The sequence below is a fragment of the Centruroides sculpturatus genome, unplaced genomic scaffold (genome assembly GCF_000671375.1).
Source record: "Centruroides sculpturatus isolate CEXI.00-Female unplaced genomic scaffold, Cexi_2.0 scaffold136, whole genome shotgun sequence".
NCBI classification, from domain to species: domain Eukaryota; kingdom Metazoa; phylum Arthropoda; class Arachnida; order Scorpiones; family Buthidae; genus Centruroides; species Centruroides sculpturatus.
In genome coordinates this window covers 968,947-988,061 of record NW_019384534.1, presented here as the reverse complement: position 1 = coordinate 988,061, position 19,115 = coordinate 968,947, and the positions used below count along the sequence as shown (strand labels likewise).

Here is a 19,115-nt window from a genome sequence, read left to right as displayed (position 1 = left end):
AGTAAAGTGTGATTTTAGTATAATAATAAACACTACTGTAGTTGACAAGACTATGCCTTGTCTCTAAAATTGCAGTCAATGGTTGCACACCTTAAAGGTATGAAGGAGTACATGTCAGGAGTTGCAATCTGGCACAGAATATTTGTTGCCCAAATCGTGCATGCACAAAATAAACCCGACTTGTAGGTAGTCGGGTCCAAGAACTGGGTCAAAATAAAATACAAAATGCTAAGACTTTACAAACAGGTGCGAGATTTGTGCATTGCTCAGAGAGATAATCTCATCCCAAGAATGGCTTTGCTGTTTTACTTATCTTAATAACATTACTGATAAACACTTAAACACAGTCCCACAATAGAGGTGCATAAAATATCACACTAGGCCAGGGGTCGGCAACCTGCGGCTCGCGAGCCACATGCGGCTCTTTGGATGTGAAGCTGCGGCTCTTTAGTTCCATACGCAAATATTTATTTTATCAAAAAAAAAACATTTAAAAATCGTTCTGAATCGATTAACGAGGATTAGGCACTGATTCTATCTCTCAGCCACTTGTACTCGCTTTTCACCGCACCCCTTCCCTGTGACACGCGTCGTCACTGTCGTCAGTCCGTAGGAAGCTCTCGAATGACGCTGTTGTCGGATGTTTCTATTATCTAATTTGTTGTGAAAAACACTACTTATATGTAATAAATAGATATTTTTTCTTATGAATAAATAGATTAGTTTTTTTATCAAAAAACTTTATTTATGCGAGTACTATTTATTGTTGGCAAGAAAAAATTTTGTGGCTCTTTAAAAACTTTGAAATTTTGTATATTGTAATTTTGGCTCTTCCGACTCAAAAGGTTGCCGACCCCTGCACTAGGCCATGCTCATTATTTATTATGGACAAAACAGCAGAAAAATTATGACTATTTAATATAATTTTGTCTTTGTTGTTAAACATTTTTTTTCTCATTTCTAGACATATTGCAGAATTGCAACAAGTGGTCCAAATTATTTTTTAGTTTATGTTATGCCGTCTTTTATGTTCAACAGTTTTAAAATTCCCAAATTTTTTTACTGTTTGATTAAAATTGAATTTTAAAATGTACCAAGAGTCGGGCCTAGTAGGATGATAATGAATGTGATCAGTGGTTTTACACTCCACTGTCGGTAAATAAGTTATATCCTCTCAATCTACCATGAACCACCCGTGCCTGTCGTTAAAAGGAGGATTTCAAACTTAGTATTGGAATGAGCATTGTGGTGTGTGGGTTGTTAGAGATGCTATCGTTAGAAAATATGCACATGGCAGGTTTGAATTTGGTTGTCTAGCTAGAAATTAGAATTGTGTTAGAGGGTGGTCTACATCTAATAGATGAACCAAAAACTAAGACACTGATAAAGTTCATGCTAACAAGTAAGAATCATTGTTTCATTATGGTGGTGTGCTGCCAACTGGGCATGATGACTAATGTAAGATTAAATGTGACACCACAAATGTGTTAATGTGCATCATACTGTAATGTAACAATACCATACCTTTTGTATTACGAGCAACAATGAAAATAAACTTAAGATTGTATGGAAACTTTACATTTTTGTATTTTCCGCTTTTAGTGCCACTTTTTAAAAATTTTAGATTTTAATATCGAGACGATTCTTCAGGCTTTTGCAAAAGAGAATAAAGAATAAGTCATCACGGCTGGGAAATGAAAATACAAGAGGCCGTATTTTGTTTATCTTAAATGTTCAAATGCTTCCAAATTAATTTTATTAGTATGACAGCTTTATTTCGTGCAAATACATTAAAATAGCAGATTTATAAAATTGTTCTGAAAGATTTGATGATAAGCATTTTATAAATTGAATTTGTTTGGGCTATTTCGTAAACGAGGCCACATTCTCGGAAGTTTTGAGCTCTAAGATTGAGATGGAACTTTTAAATTACTCTTAATGGGATTGGTTGCTTGAATTTTATATTGTGGATAGAGAACACCTAGATGTTTTGTTGTGTCTAGGTTATTTAATTGCACTAACACAAATCATCATCATGGACTACTCTTATCAGAATAGTTGTATGAGTTGAGTTATTTGTCTCAATGGGTTAGGTTTAATAACCTGATTAACCCATTGAACCCAATTGAACCCAAAACATGGAAATGGTGTCCCCTCTGCAAGAAAGAGGGAATCTAAATTATAACCTTTTTTTTTACCAGATGAATGTCTATGATTAAAAGGGGGCAAGCAGCTATCTATTAACTACCATCATTTCGACGTCATCTTTGAATCGAAGCGGGACTTTTCTAAATATCGCTTCTCGTTGATTATGCGATTGATTTTGTTTTCTCTTCTGTTAAAATCACGAATGAGGGTTCGAGACGAACTTCCTTTTTCCCCATAAATCACGTTATAAATGGTTTATCTCAAACATGGCGTCGAAATGATGGTAGTGCGGGTTTAGCACAGCGCCATCTTTTGTTGACTATTCGAAAATTTTTTGCGGGCGATTTTTTTCTTCTCTTACTTTATAAGTCAAAACTATGATTATAATAAATGCAGCGCGTGCTACTTTAAAATGTAATCTTGGTGAGTATCGTATGAAGTATCGTCAGAACTAATGCAAGATCGTTAGAGTTAATGAACGCATTAGTCATTAGTGCATTCGGAAAATAATTGAGCACATTTTTGAATACAGTATTTACTTCGAAAAGCAACTAAATTTGTCCAAATTCAAGATGGATCGATATACGTTTGTTAATTTAGTGTATCCGTAGGATAGATTTACATTCCTTTCTCCGAGAATATAATTAAAGTACTTTTTAGTCGATTAATTCAAAAAATATAAAGTGACCTCGCGCAAAAAAAACATGCTGCAAGATCAATAAAGTAACGTTGGACTGTAAAGAATGAACGACTCGAGGTAAAAATGACGTCAGAAGCGTGATTACCGAATGCAAGATGCGTTCGTTTGGTACGCTATTAAGTCATATTTTTTTTAAATGTAAAATTACGTCGATTTGACGTCACATCTCTCAAGTACACCGCGCCAATCAAACGAACAGTATGTCACATCCGTTTCCGGACTTCCTGAACATTTAAAAAAATGAAAGTTCCGACTTTTCTCGACTTCATTAACGATTAAAACTAATTCGTCCATTACCAAAAGCGAGTTTGTATAATTATATTTTGTTAATTTATTCGAACGATTAAAAACATTTAATCATTTATAAAATATAAGAATTAAAATGTAAAAAAAAAGAAGAAAAAAAGATGTGTGCCTGCCAGGGATCGAACCTGGGACCTTCCGCGTGTTAGGCGGATGTGATAACCACTACACCACAAGCACATAGTAAACGAGCAACTTTATACAGTTGATATTTGTATTGATTAGTGGCAACCTTAAGGTGAGTTTATTGCGAAGATTTGTTTTAAGGAATGACAACGGAGAAACAATTTATTTTATATTAATTAACATGTCTCCGTGTCATCCCTTACGTTGTCAATGCCAATGATTTTGGATTGATGCAATTCCTTCTGTATTGTCTGATTGCAGGGCCACTTATATTGACGAAGCACCACTTGACACCAAAGCAGTTTTATTACTTAAAAAAAAAAAATAAATATGGCAACGCATCTCGCCTGAGTTCATTTGGGTAAGATTAGATAACTAAGGTAATTGAGTAATAAACGACCGTGGGCGCGTGTCTTGGTCACTCCAAATTTGCATTGAGCTGCACGCATCATTTCGAAATCCTGTATACGCCACTGTCTGATCGCTAAGAAGGTTATCGCTGTTACCTTTTACATTTAAAAATACAGTAGAACCTCGAAAACTCGGCCCTCGATAACCCGGCACTCCGGATAACTCGTCCACACCCTGGCAGGGCAAAAAAATCCTTAGTTAATTAATTTTCATTATAGACAGCTTTATAAAAGTATAAAAGCTCTCATAAAGTATTTTTCTGAGGTCTGTCTTATCACATAAATTACTGTACACAGTGTATTCATTAATTTTCATTTTCATGTAGTAAAGTACGTAGCCTTCATAAAGTACGTAGTTTTCCTTTGTTTAAGGGTATTTGGGCAGTTTATTCTCTGTTATATTCTCAAGTAAACAATACATACAAGTACAGTACAGTATTTTCTGAGGAANTTTGATTAATTCATTCTGGAGACCCCAAAAAATAAAAAATATAAATAAATGTAGTAAGAAAGTATATATGTAATAATAAAAATACATATATACACAGTCTTGCATTTATATTAGTCATGTTTTTTCCATTTTTGGGGGTTAAAGAATCTGTCTAATGTCGATTGCTTTTCTCTTTCTCAAGATTTTTCCAAATTAATTAATAGCATTATTGTTGTAGAGATCCCTAAGCCTATTAATCTCAACCTGGTTTGGATGCCATTCTAAGACTGTCATTCTGACATCATCCCACTTCAAAAAATGTTTAATAGCAGATATTGACATTAATTCTCTTTTTCAGAAGAAAACATCTCACCGAGTATCTTGGCGTTCTTCTGTCATCAGATCCACTTCAGGTTTCATTATGAGCTCTTCAATGTTCTTTATTTCTCAGATGTGATTTTTGTTACTCAAGCTGCTTGAGTCTTCTTGATTATATGTATCTTTCTTAGATAAGATTGAACTGAACTGATAAGATTGAACTGATACTGTAGATCTGTTCAAGCCATACTGCCCAGCAACATCAGACATCTTTTGCCCCCTCTCTATCTTTGCTATTATACTCTTACTGTTCAAAAATAAAAACCAATGCAAAACTTAAAAGTGCCTGCCAGACAGTCTTGCAAATACCATAAAAGAATTTTGTCAGAAAAATAAAAGGCTGGAATTACAAGGGAGAGTTTCAAAGTTTGGAGGAATACTATCCACTCTGTATACTGTGTTGAGCGTCGATGTCGACGTCTCCCGTGCTCCAAAAAATTTTGAATTGTCTGAAGACAAGGGAAGACCAGTTGGTATTCATTATTTTGCATCGCTTCTTCTTGTGTTTATTCTGTGAGGTGTTCGTTAATCGATCATGTGTTCATTGTCTGAACATAAAAATCTTTTGTGAAAGTGTTTATCTGATTTGTTCGTTAACCGATCACCCACTGTACTTATTACATGGAACAGCAGTGTACAGAATTGATTATCTATTTTCAGTATATTTATTACTACAGTAGANAAGGTCGAGGGGATAGATAGCGTTGTGTATATTTTCTGGAAGAATTTACAAATTAGTAAGAAATAGACTTTAATCTGCCATGATCACTGGACATTTTTATTTTAGGATTTTATTATTATTATTTTACTTTTCCGGCTGTTGTATTTTGTATATAACAGAGGGAAAGTATAGTAATCTGTCATGATATTTTACAATTTTGGACAGGACACGTTGAAACGTCGAGAAATGCAAAAAATTTCGGGGGTAAATTTCATTATGTACGGATTTGTGTGTATGTGTGTGATTTTGTTCACCCCGTTTGAAGCTAAACTCCTGTGCTTTTTATCGAAAATTTATGAAATTTTACAGGAAGGTTTGCTTATTAGGGGGATCGATGCTGTTAACTTTTGATGGTTAAAGATCGACGGGTGGGAGATAATGTGAGTCGTGCTTATCTCCAGTAGGATCGGATTTAATGGCGCTTTTACTCATTAGCATTTACAACTTTTTATAAAACCCATCCCTACTCTCAAAATGAAGCATTTTGCCATTTTATAATAGTTAAAAAATATAAAAAGTTTTTTTTTAATAAAATATGATAACAGGTAGCAACACCAAAATTTTAAATGTTGCCAGAAAAGTTAAGCAACTCGTTTCTGGTTTATTTCTTTATTTTTAAATGTACATAAGTACAAATATATTTTGCCAAATTTGCAGAATATTTTAAATTTTCGGCATTCATGTGTTAAATTTGCGAGAAGAACCGGTGTCGAAATAAATGATTTATGCAATTTTACTACAGTTACTTTGATCCTTTGACATAATTTAGTTTAAAATAAATTAAATTAAAAAAATTTCGTCTGAAACAAAATAAATTTTATAATTTAATATAACCCATCATTCAAATTTCCTTCAAAACATGACATTTTCTGATTCCAAATCGAATTTTTTAAACAAAATCTTTTTAAATCAGAGAATTTTTTCTTATTTTTAAAAAATATTAATTTATTATTAACCGATTAAATTTTTTTATAATTTTTAATTATTTCAAATTATTTAAAATTTTAAAATTATTTTTCGAAAAATCCTTAACGAAAAAAATTTTTAATTTTAATTTTTATTAAAATTTTGAATTATCTGTTCTAATATAAATTTTATACTTAAAATTTTTTTACTGTGATTAAGATATTAATTTGGAATTAAAATATTAAAAATTTTAAAAATTTATGAAATATGTCTGCACTTGCGAAAATGTCGTCTGCTGGTACTGTGTTTCGGTTGCAGTGACGTCATTCGAGAATTTTTTAAACAAAATAAACTAATGAAAATTAGTTTGAAAATTTGAATTAAATTAATATTAAAAATTCTTAAATTTTAAATAATTGTTTAAAAGAAAATTAATTAAAATCGATACGAACTCCAACCCGGAAACGATTGCCTAACTGTTATCAAAGTGTATGTCGCAACCGTTGATGGATGGAATCTTATTAAATCTCTCTTTTCAACATCTTACGAAAAAATAATTCAATTTATCGAATTAAAAAAATAAAATAAAATGAAGCAAGAGAAAGTTTTTAAATTAAAAAAAAAACAAAATCTTTATTTTGAACTAAACCTAAAATTTTTCAGAGCGCCATCTGTTATTTAATATTTTAAATTTATTAATTACGAATATTAATTTTAAAAAATAAAAGAAAGGATAGTTACGAAATACAATAATATTTGTTTTAGTTTTTAAAAATCGAAATGAATTTTAATAAATTTTGTAGTTATTTCATTTAATAGAATCGATATAAGATGGAAGAGGACGGAGAAGAGAGAAAATATTCCACCAGTAAGATTTTAGTATTTAGTCACGTGATGTGGCGTCACCGGTCAATGTCGAAGTGGCGCACATTGGCTTGACTGCATAGCTGCAGCAAAGAGGTACACTAGTCGAGGCGGTCTTCAATCGAAGGCGTGAAAAATCCATTGTTTACAGTTCAATTTTGGTCACCCTCATCGATTTATAGATTTCTTTTTTAAAATTGATATGGCCGAAAACAGGGCGATAAAATCCGGACTCGCTGCGGAAGCACACAGCAAGGTAAGCGTTACGACCAAAAAACTAATAATAATAATAATTCTAAATTTTAATAAATAAATTAAATATAACGAATAATTAAAATTTTAACCGTGTCTAAATTTAATGCAAATTAAACTCTACACGTGCTTAAAAAACGTCATCTACTTTCGTTTCACGTGCAGTGACGTAAACGAATTTATTCGATATTTATGAATGTTTTCGATTATTTTAATAGATTTTTATCGTCGAATTATTAAAAAAAAATAAATAAAATAAATATGGAAGAGGAAAAATAATTTCCGCGCGCGCGCGAACACCATTTCGTTTCTTGTCGAACATTCATTCAATCGAATTTTCGACTGACTCACGTCTCCGTTCTCGTCCCGCATCTCGTCGATGGCGCAAAATGTCGCGACTTTACATCAACCATGTGCACTCCAGTCACGTGGCCCGCAAATCATTAATTAATCCCCCGGTTAATTACGTCGTGACCCATTTTAAACGACTAACGAATCGATTCTTACCTAATATAATTGCATCGATTAAATTTCGAGACGGGGAATTAAAAAAAAAATTAAATTTAAAATTTAAAAATGGCGCCGGATCCATACAAAACCCATTTAGTTTGTTAGATTTCCGGCAAGAATTTGTATCTTTTTAGTCGAATTTCTTTTTCGTTCGTCCTTTAACCAGTTTGTGTGTGTTTATATCTGGAAAATAAAGGTTCTTTGGTCGTTTTTTTTTTTCGCTAAGCAATGAACTTTTCAAAGTTCAATGAATTCAAAATGTTCCCACGTGATATTATAGACCGTGGCACAAAAATTGTGATGGTAATAACAGGCTACGTTTTTGGGTAATTATAGACGTTCACTCGATATTTCTCTTACAGTTATTTTGTAAAGTGGCAATGCACTTAAGGGGGCACTCCACCGAAATATTCGCCATGCTAAATTCGGGCTAAGTACGTTAATAATTCGTGGGTAGATAAATGTGTTTGCCTTATTACAGATTGCAAATATGAGTCAAAATGTTTACGAATTATTATCGTATCTAGTTCAAATTGTGGCGACAAATTATCGATTAATGTTGCGCAAATATTTAAATGTTAAAGGTAAACTAATGCAGTTTTTTTTTATATGTTTCCCCTTTAAGATTTATTTTATTAAGTTTATTTAAAGCTTATGTGGTAGAAATATAGCCTATACAAGAAAGGCTTCTAGGAGGCTTACCTTATTGAGGCCTTCGATAAATAAAATTTGTTAAAATTTAGGCCTGTTTCTTTTCTCCATACGCAAGAAGTTTAATGGAATGAATGATTTTAACGCACGTTTGAGGCCTCCTTTGTAATACGGCCTCTGATGTAAGTGATAGACCTCTCGAGAATATATTTAGTTACATCTTTGTAAATTCTTGAGTATCGTTTCCAAAGCTACTTGAACCCTCCTTCGAATTTTAAATTGTCCCCATTCCTCCTCCTTTTGTTATTTAAATAAAGTGTTTAAATTTAAAATCTAAATATTTTAAAAAAAGAAATTCTTATCAGTGTTTAATTTATTTCTCTTAAATTAAATTAAATTTTTTCGTTAAATTTGATAAAGAGAAAGTATATTTGCGTACAGAAAGATGGTAATTATTTACGTGGTTTGTTGGAGATACGAAAAGGCTGTGTTTACACCAGTCGAAAATCACGTGGGTGTAAATAATCTCTCGTTCCCTTTTTTCCCTCAGTTTAAGATTTCCTTTGAGTAGAGAGAAAGAGAGAGAGGTCAAACCTTTAAATATCTCTATTAGGGAAGGAGCGAGTGGGAAGGAGGAACCTCGCACTTATATTCTATTTAAGTGCACTTGGGTGAGGTGCCATGTTTGTTTAAAGAAAACGGAATGCCTTATTAAGATTTCCGCCACGCCAAAACACTAATATATATATTATACTTGGAAGCGATAATGTTTCTGGTTTAAAAAAAAAAAAAGGAGGAGAAATATATAGAGCCATATCTGTCGAATATGCAAGTCGATACCATTTATATAAAGCCATTATTGTTAGGTAAAGCTGACACATTGTTGACAGCAGTTTACGTCAGTGCGTAAGAATGCAAATTAGCGAAAGTACGCTCGAGTATTGTGGCAAAGTGTAGCCATTCCTTCTTGTAGTTTTTGGTAATTGTGTAAAGCGCAAGAAGTTAACACACCTGCGACTTTCTGCATCGGAATCGATTGCCCAGTTTCTTCTTGGCACCGGATTAACTTTGACAATATTTTTCTTTTTTTTTGCAAATTCTGTAAAAACGAGAGTAATTACTTCCGTACTTCGGAGCCAAGAAGCGAGGGAACTGCTTTTTATGGCTATTTGCACGCTTGCTCTTAATTTTATTTATTTATTAATTATGCTTCGTATATGTATTTTTAGATCCAATCCAAGTACGATAGCGAACTGGCAGGGCAACTCTTGCAATGGATGAGAGACGTCACAGAGGAGGATATCAACTCGGACGGGGAACGTGATAACTTCTATGACGTCTTGAAGGACGGACAGTTACTATGCAAGTTTGTAAAATAAATTTTAAGTCATTTTCCCCGGGCGATTTAGTTGAAAAAATGTACAGTAAATTGTTGTCTAATTGTTTGTTTACGTTGTAGATTGATTAACACGCTCCAGCCGGGTACAATCGCCGAGAAGAAGATTAACAATAGTAAAATGGCGTTTAAGTGTATGGAAAACATCAATCACTTCCTGGAAGGTGCGAAGAAGTTGGGGGTACCCGCCGAAGAGACTTTTCAAACGGTCGATCTGTGGGAAAAACAAAACTTGCCATCCGTATGCATCTGTCTACAGTCGTTAGCGAGGAAGGTGAGGAGGATGTTCTGTTCCTTATTCGGTCTTAAAATATGCGATACGTATTCAATTACACGCTGACATTAGTCACCCGTGTTAAAAAACTGTTAATATTAATACCGCACGTCATTAAATATTGATGATGTAGAATTGTGTAACGGGTAGAGAGCCCGCTACTGGCCGAGCGGATAAAACCACTAAACAATGGCCGTGGGTTGGTGCCTCGGTCACGTGAATTCTTCGGATTTTCATCACAAACGTGAAGAAAATCCGAAGAATCTGCTGAAGGGAAGAAAATCCTCCCGGGAGGCAACCCTTCAGCAGATCGCCCACGTGTCACGTTGCCGTAAAAAAAAAAAAAAAAAAAAAAAAAGTAACGGAGAGGACTACTGCGCGTTATATACGAGTACGACATTAGATAATTGACGTGCCATTGTAGGAATTGTCATTTGCATCAAATTAATTGCTCGTTTAAAGAGGAGGGAAGCGGATAAGATAATTTTACGCTTCACCACAGCAAACACTAAATGTGTTTGCTGTATTGTTGTTGTTGTTATTTTGTTTTCTTAAATTTGTTTTGTTAAATTGCTAAGTGTGTTGTTATTGTATCTTTTATTTTCTTTTTACTTTAGGCTGCCAAATTTGGGCACAAAAGCATGGGTCCTAAGGAAGCGGATCCGAACATTCGCCAGTTTTCCGAGGAGCAGCTCAAAGCGGGACAGAACGTGATAAGTCTCCAGTACGGTTCGAATAAAGGGGCCAACGCTAGTGGTATTAATTTTGGTAACACACGTCACATGTAAAAAAAAGAAAGTAATTTCCAATTCCAAGAACAACTCGATGCTTATTTACTAAATAAATTCCCTATTTTAATTCGGCAAATTCGATTCGGAATAATTTTTAATGAACTAAAATTCGATCCTTTGTCGAGTTCCTAGTCTGTCTTTTTTTTTTTTCTTTCTTTTTAAAATTAAGTTATCGATTGTTTCCTTTTTATTTTTTAAAAATAATTTTAGAAGAAACACGTTTTGACATTCCACACCACTTGAAAAATTCTTCTTCGTCGTAATTTTACAAATGTGACCTTTTGACCTCTTTCACGTAAAAATTCGGGCTCCTTTGTAGCCAATCACGTTAATATATTCGACTCGGAGATTTTTGTAATTTATTTATAAAGGTGTTATCTTTTTATGCACAAATTTCATAGAACGTTTTTAGAAATTCCATGAAGTGACCTTTTTTTATTTTAAATCTTTCTGTAGATTTTTCTTCTTCCCCTTCGTGTCTTCTTGGAGGGATTCGCAATCACGGCACTGTTAGATATTAACCGTTGTTTTTTCTTTTTCTTTATTGCTTTATCGACCCATTAAGTTAGAAGTTCTTCTATCAGAGACCATTTTTAAGTGGTAGGACACGTGATTGTGGTAGAAACGATTGTGCACGTGTTTAAGTTCGCACGTAGTAAACGGAGGGAGAATATTTTTCCACGTCTATCCAATTAATTCGCTCGTCTAATAGTAAGAATCTGCAGTTTCATCATTGTATTTAAAAAAAGAGAAGAATTTGCTATACTGTAAACGTAGGATTTACTGCAAAAAACGGGGGAGAAGCGTGGTTTCTTCCAGTACAACAACCTCCGGATATTTTTTTAATGTCGCTAACTACGAGGATTTATATTGCCTTCTGTAACTTAAAATATAATGTAGTTTTATAGTATTTGTGATTAAAAACAAAATATATATACAGGGAAGAACGAACCTATTTTTGTGCAAGTTTAAATAAAAAGAAAAACTTTTATCTTGGACCTATCGATTGGTTTCGTTTCTGGTAATTTACACGCGAGGTTTCGAAAGTGTGTGACGTCACACTCGAGTGGGAAATTGTCGAAATTGCCAGTGGTAAATAGATCTGAAAAAGGTGATACTTAACGGAAGCGTGACGACACACGCGACGATCCTAGTATCGCGGAAGAGAAAAAACAAAATGGCGTAATCGCCCAAGCGTTTCGATCCGTTGGTAAATCCCGTTTTTGCCATGATTTCTCGCTAAACTATAAAATGGGGAGGTAACGCTTACTAAAAACATCCCGAATTTACTTTCCATAAAGTAGTAATAGTGTAGAGCGGTCAAAAGTTATGCATGCACTCCTTCCTCCGTTCTTCCAACCCATTATTTTTCTCCTGTGCCACTTGGAAACCATTAAAACACAACCCCCAATAGCTGTTTTTTTATCCCCAACTCTTGTAATGGGGGGAATTCCAATATTTTATGTATGTACAGTACTTGGAAGAGTTGCACAGTATTAAATCCATCATCCAGTTGGTCTGTTGAGGTACAGGACACAAATCTTACACCTTACTTATAAAAAATAAACGTTATTAACCATTCAAATTATAGTTGAAAAAATTAATATTTGATGTTATTAAAAGTGATTTAAGATCAGTATCATCTTACAGTTTATGTTTACATTAGTAGTATATTATAAATTGTTTATAGTAATATACTCTACAGATAGGAATTGCTGATTGATTTCCCTGTTTGGATGGTAACTGTAGTCCACAACAGCACTACAAAATGGTATATTTTTTTCTCTACATAATTCCTTTTTAAGAACAGCATTTTGCTTCCATTTATATGATAATTTTTCCCAAAAATTCCCTATTTTTAAATTTAATTTTATCTGGAAATTCCCCTAATGCTTCTTTTTCTTTTTTTTCCAAGTCATAAATATAGAAGAGGGTTGTTGCCTAATGTGTACTTTACTAGCTGAAATCCTGAATTGTTTATGATAAACATCTTAAGGGTTTAAAACAATTGACATTTTGTATTTGATAGAGAGCTCGTTATTCAAGAATTTCTAACTAAATGTTACATTGTTTCCAACACTTCTAAGCTTGGAGTAAATTAACAAATTTGGCATATAAACAAAATTAACATCTTGGCACTTATCAAAATGCATTCATAACTACAAATAATTACTAAAATATCATCACACTTAAACTTATAAAAAAAATAAGTTTAGAAAAATTGATTTTTCTTCAGTTTTTTTATCAATCTAGGTTATTTTAAATGAGTAGATATTTATAGAAATCATTTTTAAAATGTATTGATATTTTATCAAATATATTTAAAGAATTTTTTCCTTAATTAAATTTGATCCTGTTTGCAAAAATTAAGAATTATGGCTAACTATATAGTTTTAGAAAGTTGTTTAAATTGTATAGGATAAAACCCAAGTATCTGCATGCCTAGCATTGCTCAGGCTTTTGAGGGAATGGGGAATTGAGAGAGGATGATAAAAACAATGGTCTTCGTAACTAAAATAGACATTTAATGGCCCGAATGTTTACGATAATGAAATTGTAAAACACAAAAATTACCTTAACTTATTTAGGGGGACCTCCAGAGTATTTTTTCTAAGGCATCAAAGAAGATTCATGCCAAGTTTGGTGGTATGTGTTGAATGGTATAAAATCCTTTACCTAACATGTATACATATTTTGACACACACACATATATATATATATATATGAGATTTCATCCAATTTTATCCCATGTAATTAAAATTTATACATGAAAATANTGAGGAAACACTCGTACTTATTTTTTTTAACCCCATTCCCGATAACCCGGCATTTTCACAAACTCGGCCACCCTTCGGTCCACATTAGGCCGAGTTTACGAGGTTCTACTGTATTAAGTTATTTATACAAACATTGTCGATTAATGCGTATCAGAGTAATATTCAAATGAAGATTTCAGATTGATAACCTTAATAATAAATTACGAAAAAAAATTCTATTTATTTTACTTTCCCAGTTATTACATACAATAGAGGGAAGGGAAAGTATGGCGATCGGTCAAAATTACAATTGGTTTATTATTATTATTATTATATTTTATAAAACTCGTCTCTACCACGAAATTAAGTTTTTTGCCATGCAATAACTCATAATATAAAAAAGGTTATTTCTTAATAAAATCTCATAACGCATACACAATTTTAGCTTTTTTGTCGGAAAAGTTTTTTAATTAAAAACAAATAAAAGAAACTGGCCGATTATGATTGAAAATAAATAGTACTATTTCCAAAAATATATCATGTAGGCGTCTCTGGTGGCAAACTTACAGGGGTGGTTAGAAAAAATTTAAAATGAAATTGTGACGAACGAAAATTATTTCAGCAGTTTGAATGCCCGCGCAGGCTTTTAAACTACTAAAATAGGAGTAATGAACAAAACGTAAAATTCATATAATTGAAATATCAACTGCGCAATCCATTACATTAATATAATTCATGGTCGTTTATCGTTCGTTTCTTTTCGGTTTTCCTTTTCTCTTCATCTTTGTTCTTATGATTATCGGTTTGATTTCCGTTTTTGTCGTATGTCCTTGTCGAATTTACTACCACGAATTCTGATTTCGAGAACATTTTTGATGAACAAATATTTTATTTTATTATAAATATTAATTTTTTTGTATATTTTTTTATTTTTCCATAAATGCTTTGGAAAAATTTGGGATAAATTATTTGAAAATTGTGCAACATAAAATCGGGTCGAAAAACTCCAGGAATTTTCGGGAGGTAGATTGTTCAGATATGTTTAGATAAGTGGAAGGATAGTGAGGGAAGGAGCCCGTCCTTTCCTCACTATCCTGCCACTGCATTCTGGGTCTGACCGAATCCATAACAGGCCCTCTTAGTGCCCACAGGATGGAAAAAGTTAATTTTAAAAACTCAACTGAACTATTTGATATGGGGATAAAAAGCTAACACGTTCTTTTATTTAATATTAATTAAAAGCTGTGTAGGGCATGTTTTTATTGATAGTTCATGTGTATGAAGCGCTATTTAATACTTCATGCGCAACCAAAAAAGTTTGTTAGTTTATTAAGGTAATAGCAGTTAATATGAGCCGCTGTCTATTCTTGTTTTGACTAAGGTGGCCTGAAGTCTCTCTCATTCAACGAAGAAGCTGAAGATTTAGAAACGAAATTTGGCGTGGTATCTTTTGAATAAAGGGCATTGATGCTATTTAATTTTATTTATTAAAGGTCGAGGGGATAGATAGCGTTGTGTATATTTTCTGGAAGAATTTACAAATTAGTAAGAAATAGACTTTAATCTGCCATGATCACTGGACATTTTTATTTTAGGATTTTATTATTATTATTTTACTTTTCCGGCTGTTGTATTTTGTATATAACAGTGGGAAAGTATAGTAATCTGTCATGATATTTTACAATTTTGGACAGGACACGTTGAAACGTCGAGAAATGCAAAAAATTTCGGGGGTAAATTTCATTATGTACGGATTTGTGTGTATGTGTGTGATTTTGTTCACCCCGTTTGAAGCTAAACTCCTGTGCTTTTTATCGAAAATTTATGAAATTTTACAGGAAGGTTTGCTTATTAGGGGGATCGATGCTGTTAACTTTTGATGGTTAAAGATCGACGGGTGGGAGATAATGTGAGTCGTGCTTATCTCCAGTAGGATCGGATTTAATGGCGCTTTTACTCATTAGCATTTACAACTTTTTATAAAACCCATCCCTACTCTCAAAATGAAGCATTTTGCCATTTTATAATAGTTAAAAAATATAAAAAGTTTTTTTTTAATAAAATATGATAACAGGTAGCAACACCAAAATTTTAAATGTTGCCAGAAAAGTTAAGCAACTCGTTTCTGGTTTATTTCTTTATTTTTAAATGTACATAAGTACAAATATATTTTGCCAAATTTGCAGAATATTTTAAATTTTCGGCATTCATGTGTTAAATTTGCGAGAAGAACCGGTGTCGAAATAAATGATTTATGCAATTTTACTAAAGTTACTTTGATCCTTTGACATAATTTAGTTTAAAATAAATTAAATTAAAAAAATTTCGTCTGAAACAAAATAAATTTTATAATTTAATATAACCCATCATTCAAATTTCCTTCAAAACATGACATTTTCTGATTCCAAATCGAATTTTTTAAACAAAATCTTTTTAAATCAGAGAATTTTTTCTTATTTTTAAAAAATATTAATTTATTATTAACCGATTAAATTTTTTTATAATTTTTAATTATTTCAAATTATTTAAAATTTTAAAATTATTTTTCGAAAAATCCTTAACGAAAAAAATTTTTAATTTTAATTTTTATTAAAATTTTGAATTATCTGTTCTAATATAAATTTTATACTTAAAATTTTTTTACTGTGATTAAGATATTAATTTGGAATTAAAATATTAAAAATTTTAAAAATTTATGAAATATGTCTGCACTTGCGAAAATGTCGTCTGCTGGTACTGTGTTTCGGTTGCAGTGACGTCATTCGAGAATTTTTTAAACAAAATAAACTAATGAAAATTAGTTTGAAAATTTGAATTAAATTAATATTAAAAATTCTTAAATTTTAAATAATTGTTTAAAAGAAAATTAATTAAAATCGATACGAACTCCAACCCGGAAACGATTGCCTAACTGTTATCAAAGTGTATGTCGCAACCGTTGATGGATGGAATCTTATTAAATCTCTCTTTTCAACATCTTACGAAAAAATAATTCAATTTATCGAATTAAAAAAATAAAATAAAATGAAGCAAGAGAAAGTTTTTAAATTAAAAAAAAAACAAAATCTTTATTTTGAACTAAACCTAAAATTTTTCAGAGCGCCATCTGTTATTTAATATTTTAAATTTATTAATTACGAATATTAATTTTAAAAAATAAAAGAAAGGATAGTTACGAAATACAATAATATTTGTTTTAGTTTTTAAAAATCGAAATGAATTTTAATAAATTTTGTAGTTATTTCATTTAATAGAATCGATATAAGATGGAAGAGGACGGAGAAGAGAGAAAATATTCCACCAGTAAGATTTTAGTATTTAGTCACGTGATGTGGCGTCACCGGTCAATGTCGAAGTGGCGCACATTGGCTTGACTGCATAGCTGCAGCAAAGAGGTACACTAGTCGAGGCGGTCTTCAATCGAAGGCGTGAAAAATCCATTGTTTACAGTTCAATTTTGGTCACCCTCATCGATTTATAGATTTCTTTTTTAAAATTGATATGGCCGAAAACAGGGCGATAAAATCCGGACTCGCTGCGGAAGCACACAGCAAGGTAAGCGTTACGACCAAAAAACTAATAATAATAATAATTCTAAATTTTAATAAATAAATTAAATATAACGAATAATTAAAATTTTAACCGTGTCTAAATTTAATGCAAATTAAACTCTACACGTGCTTAAAAAACGTCATCTACTTTCGTTTCACGTGCAGTGACGTAAACGAATTTATTCGATATTTATGAATGTTTTCGATTATTTTAATAGATTTTTATCGTCGAATTATTAAAAAAAAATAAATAAAATAAATATGGAAGAGGAAAAATAATTTCCGCGCGCGCGCGAACACCATTTCGTTTCTTGTCGAACATTCATTCAATCGAATTTTCGACTGACTCACGTCTCCGTTCTCGTCCCGCATCTCGTCGATGGCGCAAAATGTCGCGACTTTACATCAACCATGTGCACTCCAGTCACGTGGCCCGCAAATCATTAATTAATCCCCCGGTTAATTACGTCGTGACCCATTTTAAACGACTAACGAATCGATTCTTACCTAATATAATTGCATCGATTAAATTTCGAGACGGGGAATTAAAAAAAAAATTAAATTTAAAATTTAAAAATGGCGCCGGATCCATACAAAACCCATTTAGTTTGTTAGATTTCCGGCAAGAATTTGTATCTTTTTAGTCGAATTTCTTTTTCGTTCGTCCTTTAACCAGTTTGTGTGTGTGTTTATATCTGGAAAATAAAGGTTCTTTGGTCGTTTTTTTTTCGCTAAGTAATGAACTTTTCAAAGTTCAATGAATTCAAAATGTTCCCACGTGATATTATAGACCGTGGCACAAAAATTGTGATGGTAATAACAGGCTACGTTTTTGGGTAATTATAGACGTTCACTCGATATTTCTCTTACAGTTATTTTGTAAAGTGGCAATGCACTTAAGGGGGCACTCCACCGAAATATTCGCCATGCTAAATTCGGGCTAAGTACGTTAATAATTCGTGGGTAGATAAATGTGTTTGCCTTATTACAGATTGCAAATATGAGTCAAAATGTTTACGAATTATTATCGTATCTAGTTCAAATTGTGGCGACAAATTATCGATTAATGTTGCGCAAATATTTAAATGTTAAAGGTAAACTAATGTAGTTTTTTTATATGTTCCCCCTTTAAGATTTATTAAGTTTATATAAAGCTTATGTGGTAGAAATATATACAAGAAAGGCTTCTAGGAGGCTTACCTAATTAGGCCTTCGATAAATAAAATTTGTTAAAATTTAGGCCTGTTTCTTTTCTCCATACGCAAGAAGTTTAATGGAATGAATGATTTTAACGCACGTTTGAGGCCTCCTTTGTAATACGGCCTCTGATGTAAGTGATAGACCTCTCGAGAATATATTTAGTTACATCTTTGTAAATTCTTGAGTATCATTTCCAAAGCTACTTAAACCCTCCTTCGAATTTTAAATTGTCCCCATTCCTCCTCCTTTTGTTATTTAAATAAAGTGTTTAAATTTAAAATCTAAATATTTTAAAAAAAGATTCTTATCAGTGTTTAATTTATTTCTCTTAAATTAAATTAAATTTTTTCGTTAAATTTGATAAAGAGAAAGTATATTTGCGTACAGAAAGATGGTAATTATTTACGTGGTTTGTTGGAGATACGAAAAGGCTGTGTTTACACCAGTCGAAAATCACGTGGGTGTAAATAATCTCTCGTTCCCTTTTTTCCCTCAGTTTAAGATTTCCTTTGAGTAGAGAGAAAGAGAGAGAGGTCAAACCTTTAAATATCTCTATTAGGGAAGGAGCGAGTGGGAAGGAGGAACCTCGCACTTATATTCTATTTAAGTGCACTTGGGTGAGGTGCCATGTTTGTTTAAAGAAAACGGAATGCCTTATTAAGATTTCCGCCACGCCAAAACACTAATATATATATTATACTTGGAAGCGATAATGTTTCTGGTTTAAAAAAAAAAAAAGGAGGAGAAA

At 32.3% G+C, this 19,115-nt stretch overlaps 1 protein-coding gene and 1 non-coding gene across 3 annotated transcripts; one reads left to right on the top strand and one right to left on the bottom strand.

Annotated features, from left to right (window-relative positions):
• Positions 1-3,258: 3,258 nt before the first annotated feature.
• On the bottom strand, positions 3,259-3,331 carry Trnav-aac. The gene has a single exon. It is a non-coding gene; the product is annotated as a tRNA-Val (tRNA).
• Positions 3,332-6,998: 3,667 nt separating this feature from the next.
• On the top strand, positions 6,999-10,863 carry LOC111623143 (myophilin-like). 2 transcript variants are annotated; one of them, XM_023365625.1, is made up of 4 exons: positions 6,999-7,242; positions 9,629-9,765; positions 9,859-10,069; positions 10,687-10,863. In XM_023365625.1, the coding sequence occupies exons 1-4, from the start codon at positions 7,189-7,191 to the stop codon at positions 10,855-10,857; spliced, it is 573 nt and encodes a 190-aa protein (XP_023221393.1). In that variant the 5' UTR covers positions 6,999-7,188; the 3' UTR covers positions 10,858-10,863. The 2 variants fall into 2 exon arrangements, with proteins under 2 accessions (XP_023221393.1, XP_023221394.1); XM_023365626.1 differs by lacking the exon at positions 6,999-7,242 and adding an exon at positions 9,278-9,512.
• The last annotated feature ends 8,252 nt before the right edge of the window (positions 10,864-19,115 follow it).